Below are 19,611 nucleotides of genomic sequence, written 5' to 3' on the forward strand. Positions count from 1 at the left end.
TTCAGTTTTGTTATGGAATTATCAAAGACCTAGTAAAAATTGACTTTTGAGGGCATGACTTATATTAAACTTGAGAATATAGGCATTTTCCCCTTGGAATTCCCACCCAACTTTTGGCTTGCACAGAAACCCATATAAAATGGCACAGAGCAAGGAAGAGCTGTGGGCTTCCTGCCCTCTGTCCCCTTGCGACTGCTGGCTGAGCCCCCTTTAAGGGTCTGAAGGAACAGACCATACTGTAGCCTCCCATGGGGGCTTTCCCGGGTTCCTTCACATTCACGGATACGATGTTCTGCCCCAGACGATTACTGGAACTTATGTTCATTCATTCAAGTTCTGCTTTTTGTAGAAATGGAGACTGATTGGTCCATGCCATCCCTCAAATGACTTCTCTGTTCCAAAAGGACTGCTAGGTCCATCCTTGTCTTTAGTCTTCTAGATGTTCCCACATGTGTCAACTGTCTTGGTGGAGCATGTTTTCCATCTTTTCTCACTCATGCGCATCTTGTAACACATTAATACTCTTAGTGACAGCTTTCCTCCTGGTTCTTTCTCTATCATCGCCATAGTTTGTGGTTGGGTTTGTGCTTGACGTACACAGCAAAATCCTCCTCATTCATTCACTTCTGACCTGCAGGTCTTCTGTAAAATGCTGTGGCAAAGAAATCTTGGTATAATGTATTAACTTCAGAAGGGCTCTGCCCAGTTCATCTGCCTCTGTACCTTTGCACATGACCTTGATAAAACACATCCACCTCAGCTCTGTTCATTGGTCTCCCCGCCATGAGCTTAAATCATGTCATACCGAGAATTTTTCCACCCTGACTACCTTGAATTGCTCATGTGTCCCTCATATTAATTACCAGGTTAGTATTGTAACTTCTTCAAGACTTCCTCTCTAGAAGTTGTATTTCTAAGACCTGTGCTAATTTAATTGTGTGTCAGGGATTCATTCTTCACTGACATTGAGTATGGACATGGGCGAGCTTCTTGGTTGGTTTATCTTGGTTTGGTTTTATGGGGTTAAGATAATTCCTTTGCTTGGTTTCCTTAAACCATTTTGTTTTCCATCCTTCTTGTCCTAGTGCACAGTTTCCTTTACTCTTCAAACTTGATCTTTTTGTCTTTCAAAAATGCCATATTTGCTTGATGAAACCTCAGGGAAATGATAATGCTGTATTTCACTGGAAATGGTCACTTGTCTTCGTATTTTTGGTCATTCAGTTTTTTGTTTGAGGGAACAGGCATGCATGACATTTTGGAATTCTGTCCATTTTTAAACTCCCACCCCCCCCCCCACCCCCCCAAAAACATGTTTTCAACTGCATGGCCATTCCATTGACCGGCTCTCCTCATCTACAAGCATCTCTCCAAAATGTTCTTATAGTTACCGCTACAGGAGACACGAAGACCTTGAAAACAACCTCACTTAGGTTTCATTTGCGTGGACCACCAAAGACAAAGATTGGCTTACTTTTACTGTTTCTCCCTACAGTCTGTTTTCTCTGGTGAAGGAATGCTGTTTCAAGAACTACTTGATATTTCAGAAAAAATTTAAGACTCGTCCAGGCGATATTTATTATTATGTTCTTTGTCCCCGACTCCTGAAGAAGAGTCTGTTCCAGACATCTTAGCATATCACCGGGAGAGGTTTTAGTTGGTAGCTAAGAAGCCCAGTTCACTCTTAACACTAAGGTTTTTATTTTATGAATAAATGCATGCAGCTGGTATATGAAGACATAAACGAGCTTCTAATTTATTACAGTTAGAAGTTTCCACATAAATTCTTTCTCGGTTATTTCATGTGCATCAGAAAGTACATGCTGGGCTCCAGTGTTGCAGTTGATGCTGGAATTTAAAGCAGGGAAGTGCAGAAGCCATAAAATGATGAGGCATCTGGGCGCCATACTATATCTGTAAAGCCCTGAGTCACAGGAAAGGAACTAGAATAAAATCACTGCCTTTGCAAAAATGCAAACATCTATTTGGCATTATAAGCTGGAAAGGAAAAGTAAATGTTAAAAATGAACCTTGAGAGGTGGTCATAACATTGCTTGCCAGGTTAGGGGATTTGGTGAATGTTTTTGTATAAAGAGGTCTTTCGTGTTTTTTTATTTAAAAAAAATTTTTTTAAACGCTTATTTATTATTGAGAGAGCATGGGAGGGGCCGAGAGAGGGGGAAACACAGAATTCGAAGCAGGCTCCAGGCTCTGAGCTATCAGCACAGAGCCCGACACGGGGCTCAAACCCACAGACCGCGAGATCAGGACCTGAGCTGAAGTCAGACGCCCGACTGAGCCACCCAGGCGCCCCTCGCTTTTTATAGAAGAGAATACAGTTAGGTTGACTATAAGGGAGATCAGATTATCCATGGATATTTGATACACAATTAGAATTATGTCCACGGCGGATTATTTGAACCAGCAACAACAGCTGAAGGAGAAACACAGCTGTGTGACATCCGGAATTTGGTTATCCCCAAGTACCTCCCGCAGCACTTCTCTATCCTGGCCCCTCATTATGCCATCTCTCACCTTTTGGCCCCCGCCTGGGAGGCTCTGGTTTTACAGTGGAAGCTCCCAGAATGTAAGGCCCAGAACTAAGCTTTAGTCCTTCGTTTACATATTTAGGATGTTTTACTAAGCCTGAACTCAGATAAGGTAGGATATGGTAATTGGTCCGGGACAAGCTATCAGATCAGAGCAGGCCTGATGCAAAGTGAAAGCCCAGCCCTCACGGCGTGTCTGCTACTCCTGAACAAACCAAAGCTCAGAGAGTCTAAGTGCTTTATCTGTCCCCCTACAAGGAAGTGGCAGGACCAGGGCAACCTGTGTGATTCCAGGAACCATGGCGTTTTCCTTCCCAGATGTTTCTGCTTTCTCAAGTCAGTTAATACACATCTCAAGTATATTTCTTTCAAACAAGCCATGTTTATAGTACGCGTTGTGCTTTTCTGTTCATTTCTTCCACGGGATAGCTGTGACCTAGACTTCTTTGGGAAACACGTCATACAAAATCTTGGAACCCAGATCTGCAATTCAGCTTTTATTACCAATCACTTAAAAAGTGAATCCGCTGTAAGAAAAACGAGTGTGCTTTGAGTCTGTCGTACAGCTTTTTGGGGGTGGGGGAGGGAGTGGCCATTGAATAGCTTTTGCTGGAACTACAACAAAGAATTCGAAGCAAGTTTTGAAATATAAAACTACTGAAATATAAGCAGTTCCATAAAGTTTGAAACCAATTAAAGGACAATAAGGTTTTTGATTCTTTACAACATCAGCATTTTTTCCTATTGAAACTAAGGAGTGTGGTCAAAGACAGTCACTGAATCAACCTTTTCTTTCTGGACAAATGTGGTGTCTTCATACACTCTGAGTAAAAGGGTCACGATTAGTTAAGTTGGGCAGTTAGCTGGGAAAGTTAGCAGCATTTTTGGCTAGGTCAAGGAAGCAATGAGTGAGTAATCCTCTTGGCCTGATTGTACTACTATAAACATAACCTTTTTTCCCCTTCGCAGAGATTTAAAACCAAGCAAAATAAGAGTCTGTTAGAAAAGCCTGCTGTCAGTGGTAGAGCTATACAGGATTCCAGATCTGGGTTTCCAAGACTACTCTGAGCCCGTGGATCCCCTAATACATATTTCCTCGTCATCATTACTATATGCAGCTGAAATCGGGACCGGAAGGGCATGTTCTGTTGCTAAGAGGCAGGGAATCTTGGAGCACTTAACAAACACATGGGTGGTGTTTGGTTGTATTTTTTTTAACCAGTTGGTTTTTGCACGTTAAGGGGATTTTGGACCTCTGGTATAGGCACAGTTCCAGTGGCCTCTGGAAAGGCAAAATGAGGGAAATTTCCTTAAAACATGAATCATGTATGTTGTTTTTTTTTTCCTCATCATTTCTTGTTTCCTGTTTTCATCCTGTGGACATACTTGTGATTCGGTGATTGTCCCGCAAATGGGAAATGTGTTGGGTTGGTGCACTGCCGGCTGACTTAAACATAACTGGATTATTCCTGCCCCGCCCTCTCCTCTCCACAGAGAACCTGCAGTTTTGGAGGATTTGACTTGACGAATCGTTCTCTACACATTGGCAGCAACAGTTCGGACCCAATGGTGCGTACACATCAAAGGAAAAGCAGAAAGGTTTGGATTCAAGCATGTGGTTGCCATAGTTTCAAATTTGAGAAATTCTCCTAGTTTGAGAAAGGATAGTGGGTAACATCGGTGATCCTGCATCATAGTTGGATAGAAGCCCCTTGGTACCCATCATGGAGATGCTTTGCTGTTCCGTGTGGAACAACGATGACCACCTCCATTCCTGTGATGCCTTTGCTTCCGGTTTTCTTTAAGTCCCAAATCCAGAGGAGTTTGGCTTCTAGTAGCACGTGTACACGGCCACTACGCACAGGTAGCGTGACAGGATGGAGCCCTGTGACCGGGGTCCAACAGGATGTGCCCAAATATCTAAGAAACCAGTCTTATCACAGGCCAAGTGCATGGCTCTCTATAAGCGTAGGTCTTCCTGATCTGGAGTGTCCTGGAATGAACCCAGTATCCTTGGGCCCAAACCAAACCAGTCTCTTCAGAGCCAAGGTTCCAGCTGCCTGAGATCTGTTTCTGGATCACTCTGGGGACAGTCCACCACTGTGGTGCACAAGTTCCATTCCCCAAGGTTCCCTTTCTGAGGCTCCAAGGATGTAGGTGAATTTTACCTACAGTTTTGTTTTCTCTTTATGCATTTTGCCTGCAACTATGAAATTAAAATTCCGTGCTTTATATTTGTGTATATGTCATATGTCAGCTAAAATACCCATCTGTGATTTTTCAAGTGTTTGAGAATTTCCTAGAAGAATAATACTATTTTATTTGGATATCAAACTTTATTGATTCATAAACCAATAATTTTATGTAGTTAAATCTTTTAAAAAAAATGACAGAGGAAGTAGGATTTCTTTTCCTTTCTCAGGGGAAAGTCGCTTTCTAAGATGTAAAATAGAACGAGAGATGACCAAGTTTTGTTCAGGGAAGGAAATGTACATATTCTTAGCAGTTGACCCCACGGAGCTCAAGAATGCTGTTAAGTTGATCAGATATTGGACTTCTGATGACTGAGATTTGCCATGTTGTTCTTTCCACTCTTCCTGGGGTGATTCAGTAGTATTATGTTTCTCTTCTTCCCACTGCTGGGATTATGTGAACATTGGTTCATTTAAATTACTCTTTATCAATGAAATGCAGTCCCCTTGGGTATCTAAAATGATGAGGAAAAGTATAATAGGAGAAGAATATACTAAGGTTAAAAAAATAATAAGTGACCCACATCCCACTTTAAACAAATATACAAAAGGGCCTTAGCGAGTAGCTTTTAATTTTCAATCGAAAAGACAAATAACAGCACTGAGTTAACACAGGAAAAATTTCAGGATCCTGGGGGATGCCAGTATTTTTCTGACAGGTAGAACATTAATGGTTTGCATAATAAAACCTGTTTCTGGGCATCCTTTTACTGTGATTAAAGGTATTTACAACACTTTGTTTTGCAGAGTAAAGAAGGAGATTTTGTGTACAAAGAAGTTATCAAATCACCCACGGCCTCCCGCATCTCTCTTGGAAAAAAGGTGAAATCCGTGAAAGAGACAATGAGGAAGAGAATGTCTAAAAAATACAGCAGCTCTGTCTCTGAGCAGGTATGGAACAAAGAGCAGGAGCAAAGAGCCAAGCCAAGGGCTATCAGATCTATGATCTGATATGGTAGCAAATACGTTCATTGGTATTAACCAGGCTCCGGGACCATGCTTAGTTTGTGGACCCAGAAGCTCGACTGACATTTATTCAATAATTGACTCAGTAAACATCAGCACTTAGGGTGGGTGGTCCCTGCTTAGCGCTGGGAATACATGATGCAGGCCCTGCCTTCATGTACAGACAAGAAAAAGAAATCATGTGAAGAAGTGATTACTCCTTAGTGCAGAAAGCATCTTAACATTTGACACAGAGGAAGGATTTTATTTGATAGAATATCCCTGCTACAAAATGGATCGCCAGAATCAAACCGCAAAAAGATACTCAAGTTTCCTTAGATAACCGACTTTTCAAAAAAGGTAGAGGAAGTAGGAGCTCTAAAAGCTCCTGGCAAGTAGACCTTCTGATAGCAGTTGTTTCTGGGGGTGTTTTCATTGATTGGACCTCTCTGTGGCCATTGAGAGAGCACAGAATAGACCCCCCCCCCCCATTCTGTGATTTCATCAGAAACATGACCAGTTTTTGTTCTCATCATTTGGGTGGAGGCAGTAAAGGCATCTGGAGAGTTTGGCCTTGAGGTGACTTTGACCATTTGACTTTCCTTTCCTCTGGCACCTTTATAGCATTCGAGACGTTTGTCAACTTGAAATCTTTGGGTAATGTTGCTTTACCTACCAAATAAAAACAGGGAAAGGGGACATTTTTGCTCAGCTGCTGCCCTCTGGTGGACAGAGGAAGCTAAAATCCAGACCTCCCCGTTTGAGTCCCTGAACACCAGCTAGCCACTGGCCTGCACTGTGATTCAGACAAAGCCCACACAGTATCTTCAGCTTGTTACAGTGGTTGTCACGGGGGAAGATGGGGGGCGTGTACGGATTTTGTTTCCGTTCCAACTGGGCACGTTTTTGATAGTCACAACTGGGCGGGGGTGGGGCAGGCTGGGTGCTTTGCTACTGGCATCTGATAGAGGACAGAGGTGCTGGTAAACCTTTTATGACAGTTCCCCCCAGCAGTTACCCATCTAACATGCTGACAGTGCTCAGGTTGAGAAACTCTGGCTTGTTAAACCTACAGAAGTCCGGGCTGCATCCTGTATGTCTTCTCCACGATCGTTTTCCCTTTTTGTCCCTGCGGGCATTGGGAGCAATGGCGATTCTAGATTTCTGCACAGCAGTGAGGCAAACTGCGCTCTCCTATGAAGCAGACGTCCTGCCAGTCACTGAAAGCAGCACCATCAAGTTGAAGCACTTTAGTTTGCTTTTCCCTTGATTTGAAACCTCCACTAAAAGCTCTTACACACTTGCATTCTTAAGGGGTTTCTGCTTTATGGATCATGAGCATAGAACTTTAATGTCCTTTTCCGCCGTTTTCTAGAATTATACTACTATCTAGCAGGCTTCTAGTCTAATTCTCTGCTTTTTTGAAGCAGTCATTTCGCTTAAAAGGAATAAATGATCATTATGATGCTTTCTGTAGAGAGAAAACTAATGTTGCAAGGTTTATTTTTAAACATTTTAGGAAATGTATCAACCATTATGGTAAAGATCTTTGCTTTGTCCCTGCTGTACACCCAGCACCTAAAAAACAGTACCTGTTCATAGGTAAACAATAGGTGATGAGTAAATTAATAAAAGTACTTGAGAACATACAGTATCAGAGATGTAGATTTCATATTGCTGTTTTTCAAAATGGGTGTTTTCAAAAGCATTAAAAAAGGTAATTGGAGGGGCACCTGGGTGATTCAGTTGGTCGGGTGTCCGACTCTTGATTTCGGCTCAGGTCATGATCTCATGGTTTGTGAGATCGAGCCTTGAGTCGGGCTCTGCATTTACAGTGCTTGACTGCTTGGGATGCTCTCTCTCTCCCTCTCTCTGCCCCGCCCCTGCTTACATGCGTGTACGCTCTCACTCTTTCTCAAAACAAACTTAAATTTTTTTTAAAGATAATTGGAAAGATGACTTAGTTGATGTTTCAGAAAGAGGAATGAAAATATTTTCAGGAATTCATACTTCACAGCTTCAGTTACTCCTCAGTGATGGCACCTCTGTTTATATTTGTTTTTGGGGTTTGTTCACTTTCCTTAAATGTAAAGGGATGTTTGGGGGGCCCCTGGCTGGCTCAGTCGGTAGAGCACGCGACTCCTGATCTCAGGGATGTGAGTTCAAGCCCCCATGTTGGGCCTAGAGCGTACTTTTAAAAAAATGGGTTTTGGGTCAGAGGCTGCCTTAAATGTTTGCAGGACCCGCAGAATCGCGTCAAAGCTCTTCTGATGATTCGGCACTATGCAAATAACAGGTTTCATTTAGATGGTTTTGTGCTCACGTGGCTATGTGATATGCCAGAAAGTGGTATGTTCTGGCAAGTAAACCAGTCAGACTGCAAACTTTTTAAAGCATGATACTGCTTCTCCGTATAGCACCACTAATCAAATGAGCGTGCCATACTTAACATGTGCAAATGAGGGGCCACCAAGCTAATAATGCCTCATGGCCGCCCCAAAAGTAAAAAGTACTGCTGAATCACTACTGTCCTCATTCGGATCTGAAAGGGACTGCACAGCTTTTATGCTGCACGCATAAAGGATGTGAAAGAACCTAAAAACCACAGACGACGTATAGAAATTTTATTACGGACCAAAAAAAAAAAAAAAAAAGTATTTTTGCTATGTATCTGTATCCAAAATTGGTTATTTCATGAACTAATTTTAATTTTTTTTTAACATTTTATTTATTTTTGAGACAGGGAGAGACAGAGCATGAACAGGGGAGGGTCAGAGAGAGGGAGACACAGAATCTGAAACAGGCTCCAGGCTCTGAGCTGTCAGCACAGAGCCCGACGCGGGGCTCGAACTCACGGACCGCGAGATCATGACCTGGGCCGAAGTCGGCCGCTTAACCGACTGAGCCACCCAGGCGCCCCTTCATGAACTAATTTTAATAATTTATGTAAACAGATAAAGAATCTGGTCTTTTATTTACTTATTTTTGCTTTAAGGTATAAACGTTTCCCTTCAGATTGAGTCAATGTTTTCTGATAGTACTTCCAAATTACACATTACTGGTAGATTGTACTTTGATCTGCATTTGAAGTTCATTTTTACTACCGACCTATAGACTATGCTACCTATCTTTTAAGCCTTTAATAAAATGTTCTAAGAGATATATATATATATATAGATATAGATATAGATATATATCTATATCTATATATATATATATATTTTTTTTTTGGAGATTTCAAGACCATCTATTTGAGCATGAAGAATGATTGTGTTACGTGAGCTGCAACTTTAAACTGAAGCAAGGCTATAGATTAAAAAGGAGGAGGATTTGGGGTACAGAATCAAATATGGGGATAAAAATGGATTTGATTGATTTAGTTGAGGGCTAAATTGCTTCAAATTATAAAAGGACACCCGTCCACTCTGATGAAACTTAATTTTGTTGAAACCCGTTATAGGACTCGGGCCTGGAGGGAATGCCCGGCTCCCCTCCGTCTTCACAGCCTGACGGTGAACACATGGACAAACCGAAGCTCAAAGCCGGAGGTTCTGTCGAGAGTCTGCGGAGTTCTCTGAGTGGCCAGAGCTCGATGAGTGCGTCCCGTTTGTAATTATAGATGGTTTCCGTTGGAGTCCACATCAGACTTTTACTGGGTGTCAGGGTCAGGCAATCGAAAGATGAAAAGAACAAGTTCCCACCCTTCGGGTATTGTTAGAGACAGACCTGCGAAATGTCTGGACCTAGAGTCATATTTGTTTCGTAGCAGACGTATGGCAGTGGCACAAACGGGGTCATGAATTTTGATTGGAGAAAACAGGGAAGCAACTCGGAGGAAGGATCTGGAGAATGGAGGGGAAGAAGTCAAGGGCAAAGGCTCTTGAAATGACCAACATAAGACGTGGGGAAAGAGCGAATTATAAATGTCACAGATAATGCGTGCCATTCAACCACTCCAGGACTAATGGTGGTGTCGCCAAATGGCGTGGGGGAGGAGACCAATTTAAACCCACCATTTTCAGAACGCCTGGCCTTGTGCGAGTTCTTTGACTTCTCTGACTTTCCTTGTCTGTCACAAGGGGTAAGGACAGTATGCCTGAGAGGTTATGAATGTGGAAGGCTTGCGGTGTCCTCCATTAGGGAGTCTGTCTCCTGGATTCCTGGGTCATAAAGATAACTTGCTGGAGTCCCTTGTCTATTTAGGCGGTTGATTAGGAATAACCATCAGAAAATTCAGATCCCCTGGACTCCTAACCCAGCCCTGCCGTGGTCCTGACACAACGGTTGTGGCCTGTGACTTCCCTGATCTGTCCCTTAATTTCCTGATCTGTGATGACCTTTAATGCCTTTAAGCTTTGCTACACAGGAAGTCTGTGTTTACCCTGGTTCTTCCTATCTTTCCTGTGCAGGTGGTCAGACTGTAAGTACCACGGATTCCTCAACCAGCAACAGGGAGAGTGTCAAGTCAGAAGACGGTGATGATGAGGAACCCCCCTACCGGGGCCCCTTCTGCGGGCGCGCCAGGGTGCACACCGACTTCACGCCTAGTCCCTATGACACGGACTCACTCAAGCTCAAGGTACGTCTCTGCCCGGCCTCAGACTGATGGTTTCTTTAAGAGGTGTTCTGTTGTCCTTGCTTTTGAGTGCTGGGCTACTGTGGTGCCAGTGTCTTGGCTGCTGTGATAAACTGGTCTCCTCAGTACAGAAAAACAAAACCGAAAACCAGGTAGCATTTAGGATGAAGGCGGGTGTTGTGTTAATGCTCTGTCATCACTGTCACCTCCACCAGTCCTTACCTCTGACCTCGGCTTCCTTTTAGAGTTCCTGTTGTCCCCTCCCCCCCCCCCTCCGGTTTTGCTCTCTCCAGCTGAAGAAACCTTACTGCCTTCTCTGTATGACTAACCAGTGAGGTTTTTACAGGACAGATGGAGCTGCAAAAAATGTATGAAGCACTTCTACAACAGGGCTTGCTGCTGGCATTTGATTGGTGGGAAATTCTTTCTCTAGGGAGTAGGAGCTCTGGATGGTGGCCAGGCATCCAGAGGGCCAGCCAGGTGCCCAGCCAGCCATGAGCACCAAGAGATACTTCAGCCACGTTTCACCTTGTGGTGAAGTGAGGGGGGGGGGGGAGAGCGGGGGGGGGGGGGCTGGAGGGTATGAGACCTCAGGCCTGCAAGGAATCTAGCAGAGGCAGGAGAGCTCAGGCTCTCTGCCAAGCTCCCACTCGTGTATAGTGACCTGTGGAAGGAACCCTGAGTCTGGCCCTTCGTTGTATTTTCTCATCTGTGTGGTTAACACATCTAATTGGTGCAGGGTTCATGCCTAGAGATGTACCTAATGGAAGGATCTTTGTTCCCTGGGCCACAGAAAGGAGACATCATTGACATAATCAGCAAGCCACCCATGGGCACCTGGATGGGTCTGTTGAACAACAAGGTTGGCACATTCAAGTTCATCTATGTAGATGTGCTAAATGAGGAAGAAGAGAAGCCCAAGCGCCCCACCAGGAGGAGGAGAAAAGGAAGACCACCCCAGCCCAAATCTGTGGAGGATCTCCTTGATCGGATCAACCTGAAAGTCAGTTTCTTCTTGTTCTGGTCACATTTGGCTCCCTGCTGCCTTCTCCTTTTCCTAAATTAAGCAAGGGCACATTCAGGGAAGGAGAAAGAGTCATCTGTGTGATTCAACAAGGGCAGCCCGTTACTTTGATGAGTAGCCATTATTCTACAGAAATAGGTACCGGTATTCTAATGCTGCCATTGACCTCTGCGGTGGGTGACCGCCTAAGTCCCGGGTCAGAACTTGCTATTAGCCCCAAGAACAGCTTTCAGAGAGCCGTGAGGTCCGAGCTACTACCAGGAAGGGCTGTAAACACAAACCCCTCGTGCCCTGCTCCCTCAGCTCCTCAGACTGAGGATTTATGCCCACGGCCCGTCTCCCACTGTCCCTCTCAGGATCTAGTGAACCGGGGCCGCAGCAGTAGATTCGGTCTCCTCCCTGCACAACCCTCTTGCTCCTGAGGAAGTCATAGCGCTTTCTGAGTTGGATTTCAGCAGCCCTATAAACGAAAGAAGTCTCCTGGGCTGTGCACGCTGCAGCGTTAGAGGCCCTAAAGCAGGGGCACAGTGAAAATGCAAGCCAGTGGGGCCCATGTCAGCCTGCGAGGTACATGTCCTTGACCCCTGATTAATGAAATGCCTTGCGCGCCTGCTCAGCTGTAGGGCTGGAAGATACACAGCAGATTACAAGCGATACTTACTAATCTTCCAGCTACGTGAAACGGACTGTGGAAAGAGTTTAGGGGTTCGAGGCTGCTTGAGGGTCCAGAATCACAGGGCCTGCTGACTCCCTTGGCTTCTTTCCCTCACAGGAGCACATGCCCACTTTCCTGTTCAATGGGTATGAAGACCTGGACACCTTTAAGCTCCTGGAGGAGGAAGATTTGGATGAGTTAAATATCAGGGACCCGGAACACAGGGCTGTTCTCTTGACGGCGGTGGAACTGTTACAGGAATATGACAGTAAGTCCCTCCCGGCACACAAGTGTCCCTCGTTAGATCGGTCACATGCTCAGGTCCCTAGAGTCACTCAGTTGGTCCTACTTGATCCAAAGCCAGGGCCAGTTTTGTATTATGTCAAACAGCACAAAGGCACAAATTTCCAATGTAGCCCTTCTGGTTTATGTGGGAGCAAAGAAAACCTTACTGCTGGCCCCTTTCCTGGCATGTTTCTGGGTAACATTTGAGGAAAAGGCTGCTGTAAGAGAGGATTGAATTGCAGTGTCTTCTTTTTTTTAATATAAAAATCTCTTTTTTTAAATATATGTTTTTAAAGTTTATTTTTTTTTAATTATTTTTGAGAGAACGAGAGAGAGAGGGTGGGCCGGGGAGGGGCAGAGAGACAGAGAGAGAGAGACAGAAGCTGAAGCAGGCTCCATGCTCTGAGCTGTCAGCACAGAGCCTCACATGGGGCTCAAACCCATGAACCGTGAGATCATGACCTGAGCCGAAGTCAGATGCTTAACCAACTGAGCCTCCCAGGCGCCCCGTATTTATTTGTTTTTAAAAGTTTATTTATATTGAGAGAAAAGAGAGCACGGAGTAGGGGAGGGGGCAGAGAGAGAGGGAGAGAGAGAGAGAGAATCGCAAGCAGGTTCCGCACTATCCATGCAGAATCTGCTGTGTGGAGCCTGATCTCACGAACTGCGAGATCATGACCTGAGCCGAAATCAAGAGTCGGACGCTTAACCGACTGAATCACCCAGGCGCCCTGAAGTTTGTTTATTTATTACTTTGAGAGAAAGAGAGTGCATGTGCAAGCAGGGGAGAGACAGAGAGAGGGGGAAAGAGAGAGTTTCCCAAACAGGCTCTGTACTGTCAGCGCAGAGCCCAATGCAGGGCTTGAACCCATGAACTGTGAGATCATGACCTGAGCTGAAGTCAGATGCTTAACAGACTGAGCCACCCCGGCGCCCCTGAATTGCGGTCTTCTTAACCCCATAGATGCCAACTTAGGCACTATGGGATGTGCAGCCTCAGCATGCCGTCCGGATACACAAAGGTAACAGACATACTGGGAGTATCTTGCCCAGCCAAGGGTTAATTACTTCTCAAAGCACACCGGAATTGTTCTCTTATTGAATAGGATGGTTAATGAATATATGACATTCATTGGCTTCCACTGAAGCAGGAAGTATCTGAAATGAATATGTAAGAGATTCCATATTGCAAATTCTCAGCTGAGGTGATAGCTCATTTTTATAGTCCATGGACAGCATTCAGTAAGCTCCCAGCTTTTATGTAGTCTATTTGAATATACTGTATCCTTTGCTCCATTAACCTAGTCTTATCTTGCTCTTTATTCTTCAATCTGACATCAAAAATATTCCTGAAATTATGCATCACGAGGGGAGTATCTTTCCTAGTTATTGAATTCAAATGCATTTTCTTTCACGTGCTCTGCTTCGCTAGCTAATAGCATTTCTATAGCTAAAAGACAAACCCAAACCATGGTTAATGGTGGGAAAGAAATACATTACTGAATGCATCAGGCCCAAGAGACATGGGAGCAAGTGAGTCAGTACAGTTAAATTCACTTCTGCTTAATCGGTCCTCCCTCTAAATTAACTGATAATATAGAGGACCACATACCATCAAATAGATGGCTGAATCCTAGATAAACATACTGCCTTCAGGGATAGATCTGAAGAGAGTTGTGTTTCATAGTTAATCCCACTTCGTAACTATGTCTCTTTGGTATAGGAGGTGTCTCCTGGGGGTCTGTGGCCAGGTTGGGCACAAGGAGCCTCCTGGCCCCGTGCCTGGTGTGGCCAGCCAGCTATACTGATATCAATTAATGTCAAATCATCTAGTCTCCTGGACCACAGCTGTTCTATAAAATAGCTCATTTGCTCTTCCTCAGCCACTGAGAACAGCTGGCTTATCAACCCTGTCCATTACGTTTCCTGGAGCATTCAGAACATTTCCTCCTTTAGGAGGACCGAAGCTAAACACGGAGGGTAAGACAGGCCGGATGTGCTCTTAGTCTCTGCCCTGCCACACTGGCTCAGATTCACCGTCCTGAAGTTTGCACCAGGGGATATTTTGTAGGAGGGAACCTATGATGAGGCATACTCAGAAAGTCTAAGGAGGGCTCTTTGCTTCTTGAAATCTGTGCTGCGCCCCTGCTCAGACTATCCCCAGTGCAAAAAGTAGCTCATCCTCTTACTGGTTCTAAAACAAAGGCTTCATGGGCTCGGGGTGCTGATTAGTGCCAAGGGTCTGGGTCTAGACTTATCCTAGGATTGTAAGATTTTCATTCAGTGCAGTTAAATTTTAAGTAGTATTCTAAGTAACTGGTGACCAAGAGGGACACCATAGATTCTGTCAAACTGCATTTCTGTGCCCGAGACAGATCCAGAGATCTGTTCAGATCTTGCACCTTTTCTAGCTCAGCCACCCACAAAAGCAGGAAGCACATCACCAGAACGGCTTGGCAGGCAGACTGACCAGCCCTCCTCAGTGCATGTCTGTGTGTGGGGAATGCAGGCCTCTGTACAGGGTTCCATTTAGAAAAGACTCTAATGGTCTGATAGCATTTCCCTACACTGATACCAAAACCACTGTCGTAGGCTTGCCAAAGGAAAGCTCTTGGTTAATAATTTTAATAAAAATTATAATTGGCGGGCGCCTGGGTGGCTCACTCGGTTGGGCGTCCAACTTCAGCTCAGGTCATGAGCTCACGGTTTGTGGGTTTGAGCCCCGCGTCGGGCTCTGTGCTGACAGCTCAGAGCCTGGAGCCTGCTTCAGATGCTGTGTCTCCCTCTCTCTCTGCCCCTTCCCCACTCACACTCTGTCTCTGTCTCAAAAATAAACGTTAATAAAAATTTTAAAAATTGTAATTAGCAATTTCTAACATGCATAGTACAGAGAAAAAAAATCCACATACCCAAAATCCAACTAAAGTTAACATTTTGGCAGAGTTGCTTCAATTCTTTTTTAAAGAAATACAAGCTCACTGAAAGGCGTGTTGTCCAAGAATGCCACTCCCTTCCCTCTTCCTCCCCAGGGCAACTGCTTTCCAGAAAATGGCGTGGGTGCTTGTGCACCAGCACCTTTTGATGTTTGGGTATCTCAGTGTCTTCGTGCATTGTTCCTCCCTGTGTGTGTGTGTGTTGAGGTGGGAGTAGGGGGAAGGCTTCAGGCCCAAGTTCAGGTCAGGCCCAAACAGTCCCAAACAGGCCCAACCCAGTCCCCTATGCTTATTTGACTGTGAGACTGTTCATGGTCCTAGCTCCCCTTTCTTGTCCTCTCCTGTCGCATTCATGCTCGTAAGTGTAGGGAGGGGATATGGCCTTGAATCTGCAGTACATCTAGGAGGTATGTACCCACCTCTTGGAAGAAGGGCAAGTTACTTGGTAAATACTGGCCTTTAGTTTTAGGGAATTTTGCTAAGCTTAATAGTTGGGTTCCTGCTAAGTAGCTGCTGACTGGACCTTTAATAAAAAAAAAATGGACCACAGCCCCTTGACATATGCCCCATGACCGTATCAGCTGAACTGGTTTTGTGAGGCAATGTGAGGGATCCCTTCACTCCCCGTGCATTCAGGTACCTGACGGTGTCCGGTGAAGGCCGGCATCCCTGAAGATGCAGACGCAGTCTGCATTTTCATGCAGGGGCAGGGACAGGTGTTCTCTTTTATGCCCCTTGGTCAGCACTTCAGAGTCTGTTTTGGCTGGAGTGATACACTGAACTGCCTTGCCAAGGACAGACTACAGATTCCTCTTCCTGGGTTGTAACTTAATAGCTCAAAGCCTTCATTTTATACATATCATTTTCCTAAATAACATGCTAGACTAGGACAAAGGCTGCTTCAAATCCACAGACTCTTCCACATAATGAGGACATCACTCCAGAATGTTCTTTTTGTGTGGGGGAAGGTAAACGTTCGGCTGTTGTGCTTCCAGTTAATTTTTCATTAGTTTAAAAAATAGCACTTAAAAAAATTTTGATTTTTTTTTTTTTATTTAATTTTATGTTTTTACTTTACATCCAAGTTAGCATATAGTGCACCAATGATTTCAGGAGTAGATTCCTTAATGCCCTTTACCCATTTAGCCCATCCCTCCCTCCCATAATCCTCCAGTAACCCTCTGTTCTCCATATTTAAGAGTCTCTTCTGTTTTGTCCCCCTCCGTTTTTATATTATTTTTGCTTCCCTTTCCTTGTGTTCATCTGTTCTGTCTTAAAGTCCTCATGTGAGTGAAGTCATATGACATTTGTCTTTCTCTAATTTCACTTAGCATAATACCCTCTAGTTCCATCCACGTAGTTGCAGATAGCAAGATTTCATTCTTGATTGCCGACTAATACTCCGTTTTTATATATACATGTATATGTATATACATACGTATATACACCACATATGTATATACACCACATCCTCTTTATCCATTCATCCATCGATGGACATTTGGGCTCTTTCCATACTTTGGCTATTGTCGATAGTGCTGCTATAAACATTGGGGGGCATGTGTCCCCTCGAAACAGCACACCTGTATCCCGTGGATAAATGCCTAGTAGTGCAATTGCTGGGTCGTAGGGTAGTTCTATTCTTAGTTTTTTGAGGAACCTCCATCCTGTTTTCCAGAGTGGCTGCCCCAGTTTGCCTTCCCACCAGCAGTGCAAAAGAGTTCCCCTTTCTCCGCATTACTCACCAACATCTCTTGTTGCCTGAGTTGTTAATGTTCGCCATTCTGACAGGTGTCAGGTGGTATCTCATTGTGGTTTTGATTTGTATTTCCCTGATGATGAGTGATGTGGAGCATCTTTTCATGCATCTGTTAGCCATCTGGATGTCTTTTTTGAAGAAGTGTCTATTCATGTCTTTTGCTCATTTCTTCACTGGATTGTTTGGTTTTTGGGTGTTGAGTTTGAAAAGTTCTTTATAGATTTTGTATATTAACCCTTTATCTGATATGTCGTTTGCAAATATCTTCTCCCATTCTGTCGGCTGCCTTTTAGTTTTGCCGACTGTTTCCTTCATGGTGCAGAAGCTTTTTATTTTCATGAGGTCCCAGTAGTTCATTTTTGCTTTTGTTTCCCTTGCCTCTGGAGACGTGTTAAGAAGTTGCTGTGGCCAAGGTCAAACAGGTTTTTGCCGGCTTTCTCCTCGAGGATTTTGATGGCTTCCTGTCTTACATTTAGGTCTTTCATCCATTTTGAGTTTATTTTTTGCATGTCGCTGTCCAGTTTACCCAGCACCACTTGTAGAAGAGACTGTCAAAGATTAGTTGGCCATACGTCTGTGGGCCCATTTTTGGGTTCTCTATTCTGTTCCATTGATCTGAGTGTCTGTTTTTGTGCCAGTACCATACCGTCTTGATGATCACAGCTTTGTAATACAGCTTGAAGTCTGGAATTGTGATGCCTCCATCTTTGGTTTTCTTTTTCAGGATTGCTTTGGCTATTTGGGGTCTTTTCTGGTTCCATACAAACTTTAGAATGGTTTGTTCTAGCTCTGTGAAGAATGCTGGTGTTATTTTGATAGAGATTGCATTGAATATGTAGATTGCTTTGCGTAGTACTGACATTTTGACAATATTTGTTTTTCCTATCCAGGAGCATGGGAAATTTTTCCATTTTTTTGTGTCTTCTTCAATTTCTTTCATAAGCTTTCTGTAGTTTTCAGTTTATAGAATTTTCACCTCTTTGCTTAGATTTATTCCTAGGTATTTTATTTTTAATGTTTGTTTTTGAGAGAGAGAGAGACGGAACACGAGAGGGGGAGGGTCAGAGAGAGAGAGGGAGACACAGAATCTGAAGCAGGTTCTGAGCTCTCAGCACAAAGCCCAACCTGGGGCTCGAACCCACAAACTCTGACATCATGACCTGAGCCAAAGTCGGATGCTAAGCCCCCCAGGCACTCCCCAAAAATAGCACCTCTTAATCTGGGGTTTTACCTTACCAGCTTACTCTGCCAGGATTAGTGTCATAACACGCTTTCCATGTGAAAAATGCAAACAGGAAGTGGTGAGTAGAACAGCTGTACGTTGTGGGATGCAGTCGTCGTCTGCCTTCCTGCGATTGATTTCTTAATGACCTGAGAAAAGCCATCGGATTTCCGTTTTGTTTTTATGTGGTAGGGGAGGGGCCGTGAAGAGACAGGAAAAGAAATCAAGACCATTTATCATGAACTTACTTGTTTTAGGTAGAAAAAGTTGTTCTTGGTTTCTGTTTTATGGGACCAAGTACCCCCCTCTGCACAATATTACAAAGGTGTTCGTCGTGTAACCTCACTCCCACGTAAGGCCTTCTGTGCCCCCTTTTATAGAATGCGCATGTGACATGGCTGGTGATAAGGGCCCTCCTTATTTCCCCTGTGATTGGCTTTTAGACATTCCCTTGACAGAAATATCAGGTACTTCTCTAGAAGGCTTCTTTAAAATGGGGACATTCAGTTTCCACTCGCCCAGCTGAAGAGTGTCCATTACTCAGCGTCCTGGTTAGAGGATTTCCAAGCTTTCCCCCGTCTTACCTTTGTGTACAGGGAACAGAAACGCTGACTCAAAACAAAAGGAGAAGGCAGAAAGGAAAGCAAACCCTCTAACACATTCCAAACAAACAAACAAAAGGATTTAACCTGTGCCCCCCATCAGGTTAGGGGTTAATGTCCCCAGCTGCCAGCCTTACTCCTGTTGAGAGAATCCAAGAACCAGAGCTTGTCACCAAGACCTAAGAATGCTCCTAAAGTCAGTATTTCATTTACCACTTAATTTGGAAGACACGTCTTAGGCCAGACGCTTGTCAGAGAAATCTCTAATAACCTGCTTGTGAAAGGGGCATACGCACCCTAAGTTTCCCCTCCGGGGTCCCCTCGCTCAGAAAGGACACTGATTGTCCTTCCCTCACAGCAGACATAAAGCTTTGAATTTCTCCCTTCCTGACAGGCCTGAGGCCAGAGTCCTCCTCTGGGTAACTTAACAGAAATTGACGAACTGCAACTAGAGGCTCTCCCTCTGAATTTATTTTGATGTTACCTTTACAGAAAATTGTTCTGCTCTCGTCCGTTCATTTTATTTCATTCACTTTAAAATAATTAGCGCTCTTCCAAAAGTCCGAGGCTTCAAAACATGCACTGATAACAGGATAAAAATCGGGATTTGGCTGACTTTGATTTTCACTCCCCTCTGATTCCATGCTGTGTGTTTACCTTCCATAGGTAACAGCGACCAGTCGGGATCCCAGGAGAAGCTGCTTGTCGACAGCCAGGGCCTGAGCGGATGCTCTCCACGAGACTCCGGGTGCTACGAGAGCAGCGAGAACCTGGAAAATGGTAATGTCCACACGGATAACTATGAGTGC

At 44.3% G+C, this 19,611-nt stretch overlaps 1 protein-coding gene across 11 annotated transcripts in view; it reads left to right on the forward strand.

Annotated features, from left to right (window-relative positions):
* SASH1 (SAM and SH3 domain containing 1) overlaps window positions 1-19,611 on the forward strand; it is a 336,056-nt gene that overhangs the window by 295,869 nt on the left and 20,576 nt on the right. For all 11 annotated transcript variants that reach the window (XM_086708085.1, XM_086708087.1, XM_086708086.1 and 8 more), the window contains 7 exons: window positions 4,044-4,118; window positions 5,549-5,692; window positions 9,207-9,342; window positions 10,156-10,325; window positions 11,116-11,325; window positions 12,119-12,269; window positions 19,469-19,582. In XM_086708085.1, coding sequence (XP_086564211.1) covers window positions 4,044-4,118; window positions 5,549-5,692; window positions 9,207-9,342; window positions 10,156-10,325; window positions 11,116-11,325; window positions 12,119-12,269; window positions 19,469-19,582 — 1,000 coding nt within the window. The remainder of the gene's footprint in view (window positions 1-4,043; window positions 4,119-5,548; window positions 5,693-9,206; window positions 9,343-10,155; window positions 10,326-11,115; window positions 11,326-12,118; window positions 12,270-19,468; window positions 19,583-19,611) is intronic.

The sequence above is a fragment of the Puma concolor genome, chromosome B2, assembly GCF_028749965.1.
Source record: "Puma concolor isolate L17-30 chromosome B2, mPumCon1.1.hap2, whole genome shotgun sequence".
NCBI classification, from domain to species: domain Eukaryota; kingdom Metazoa; phylum Chordata; class Mammalia; order Carnivora; family Felidae; genus Puma; species Puma concolor.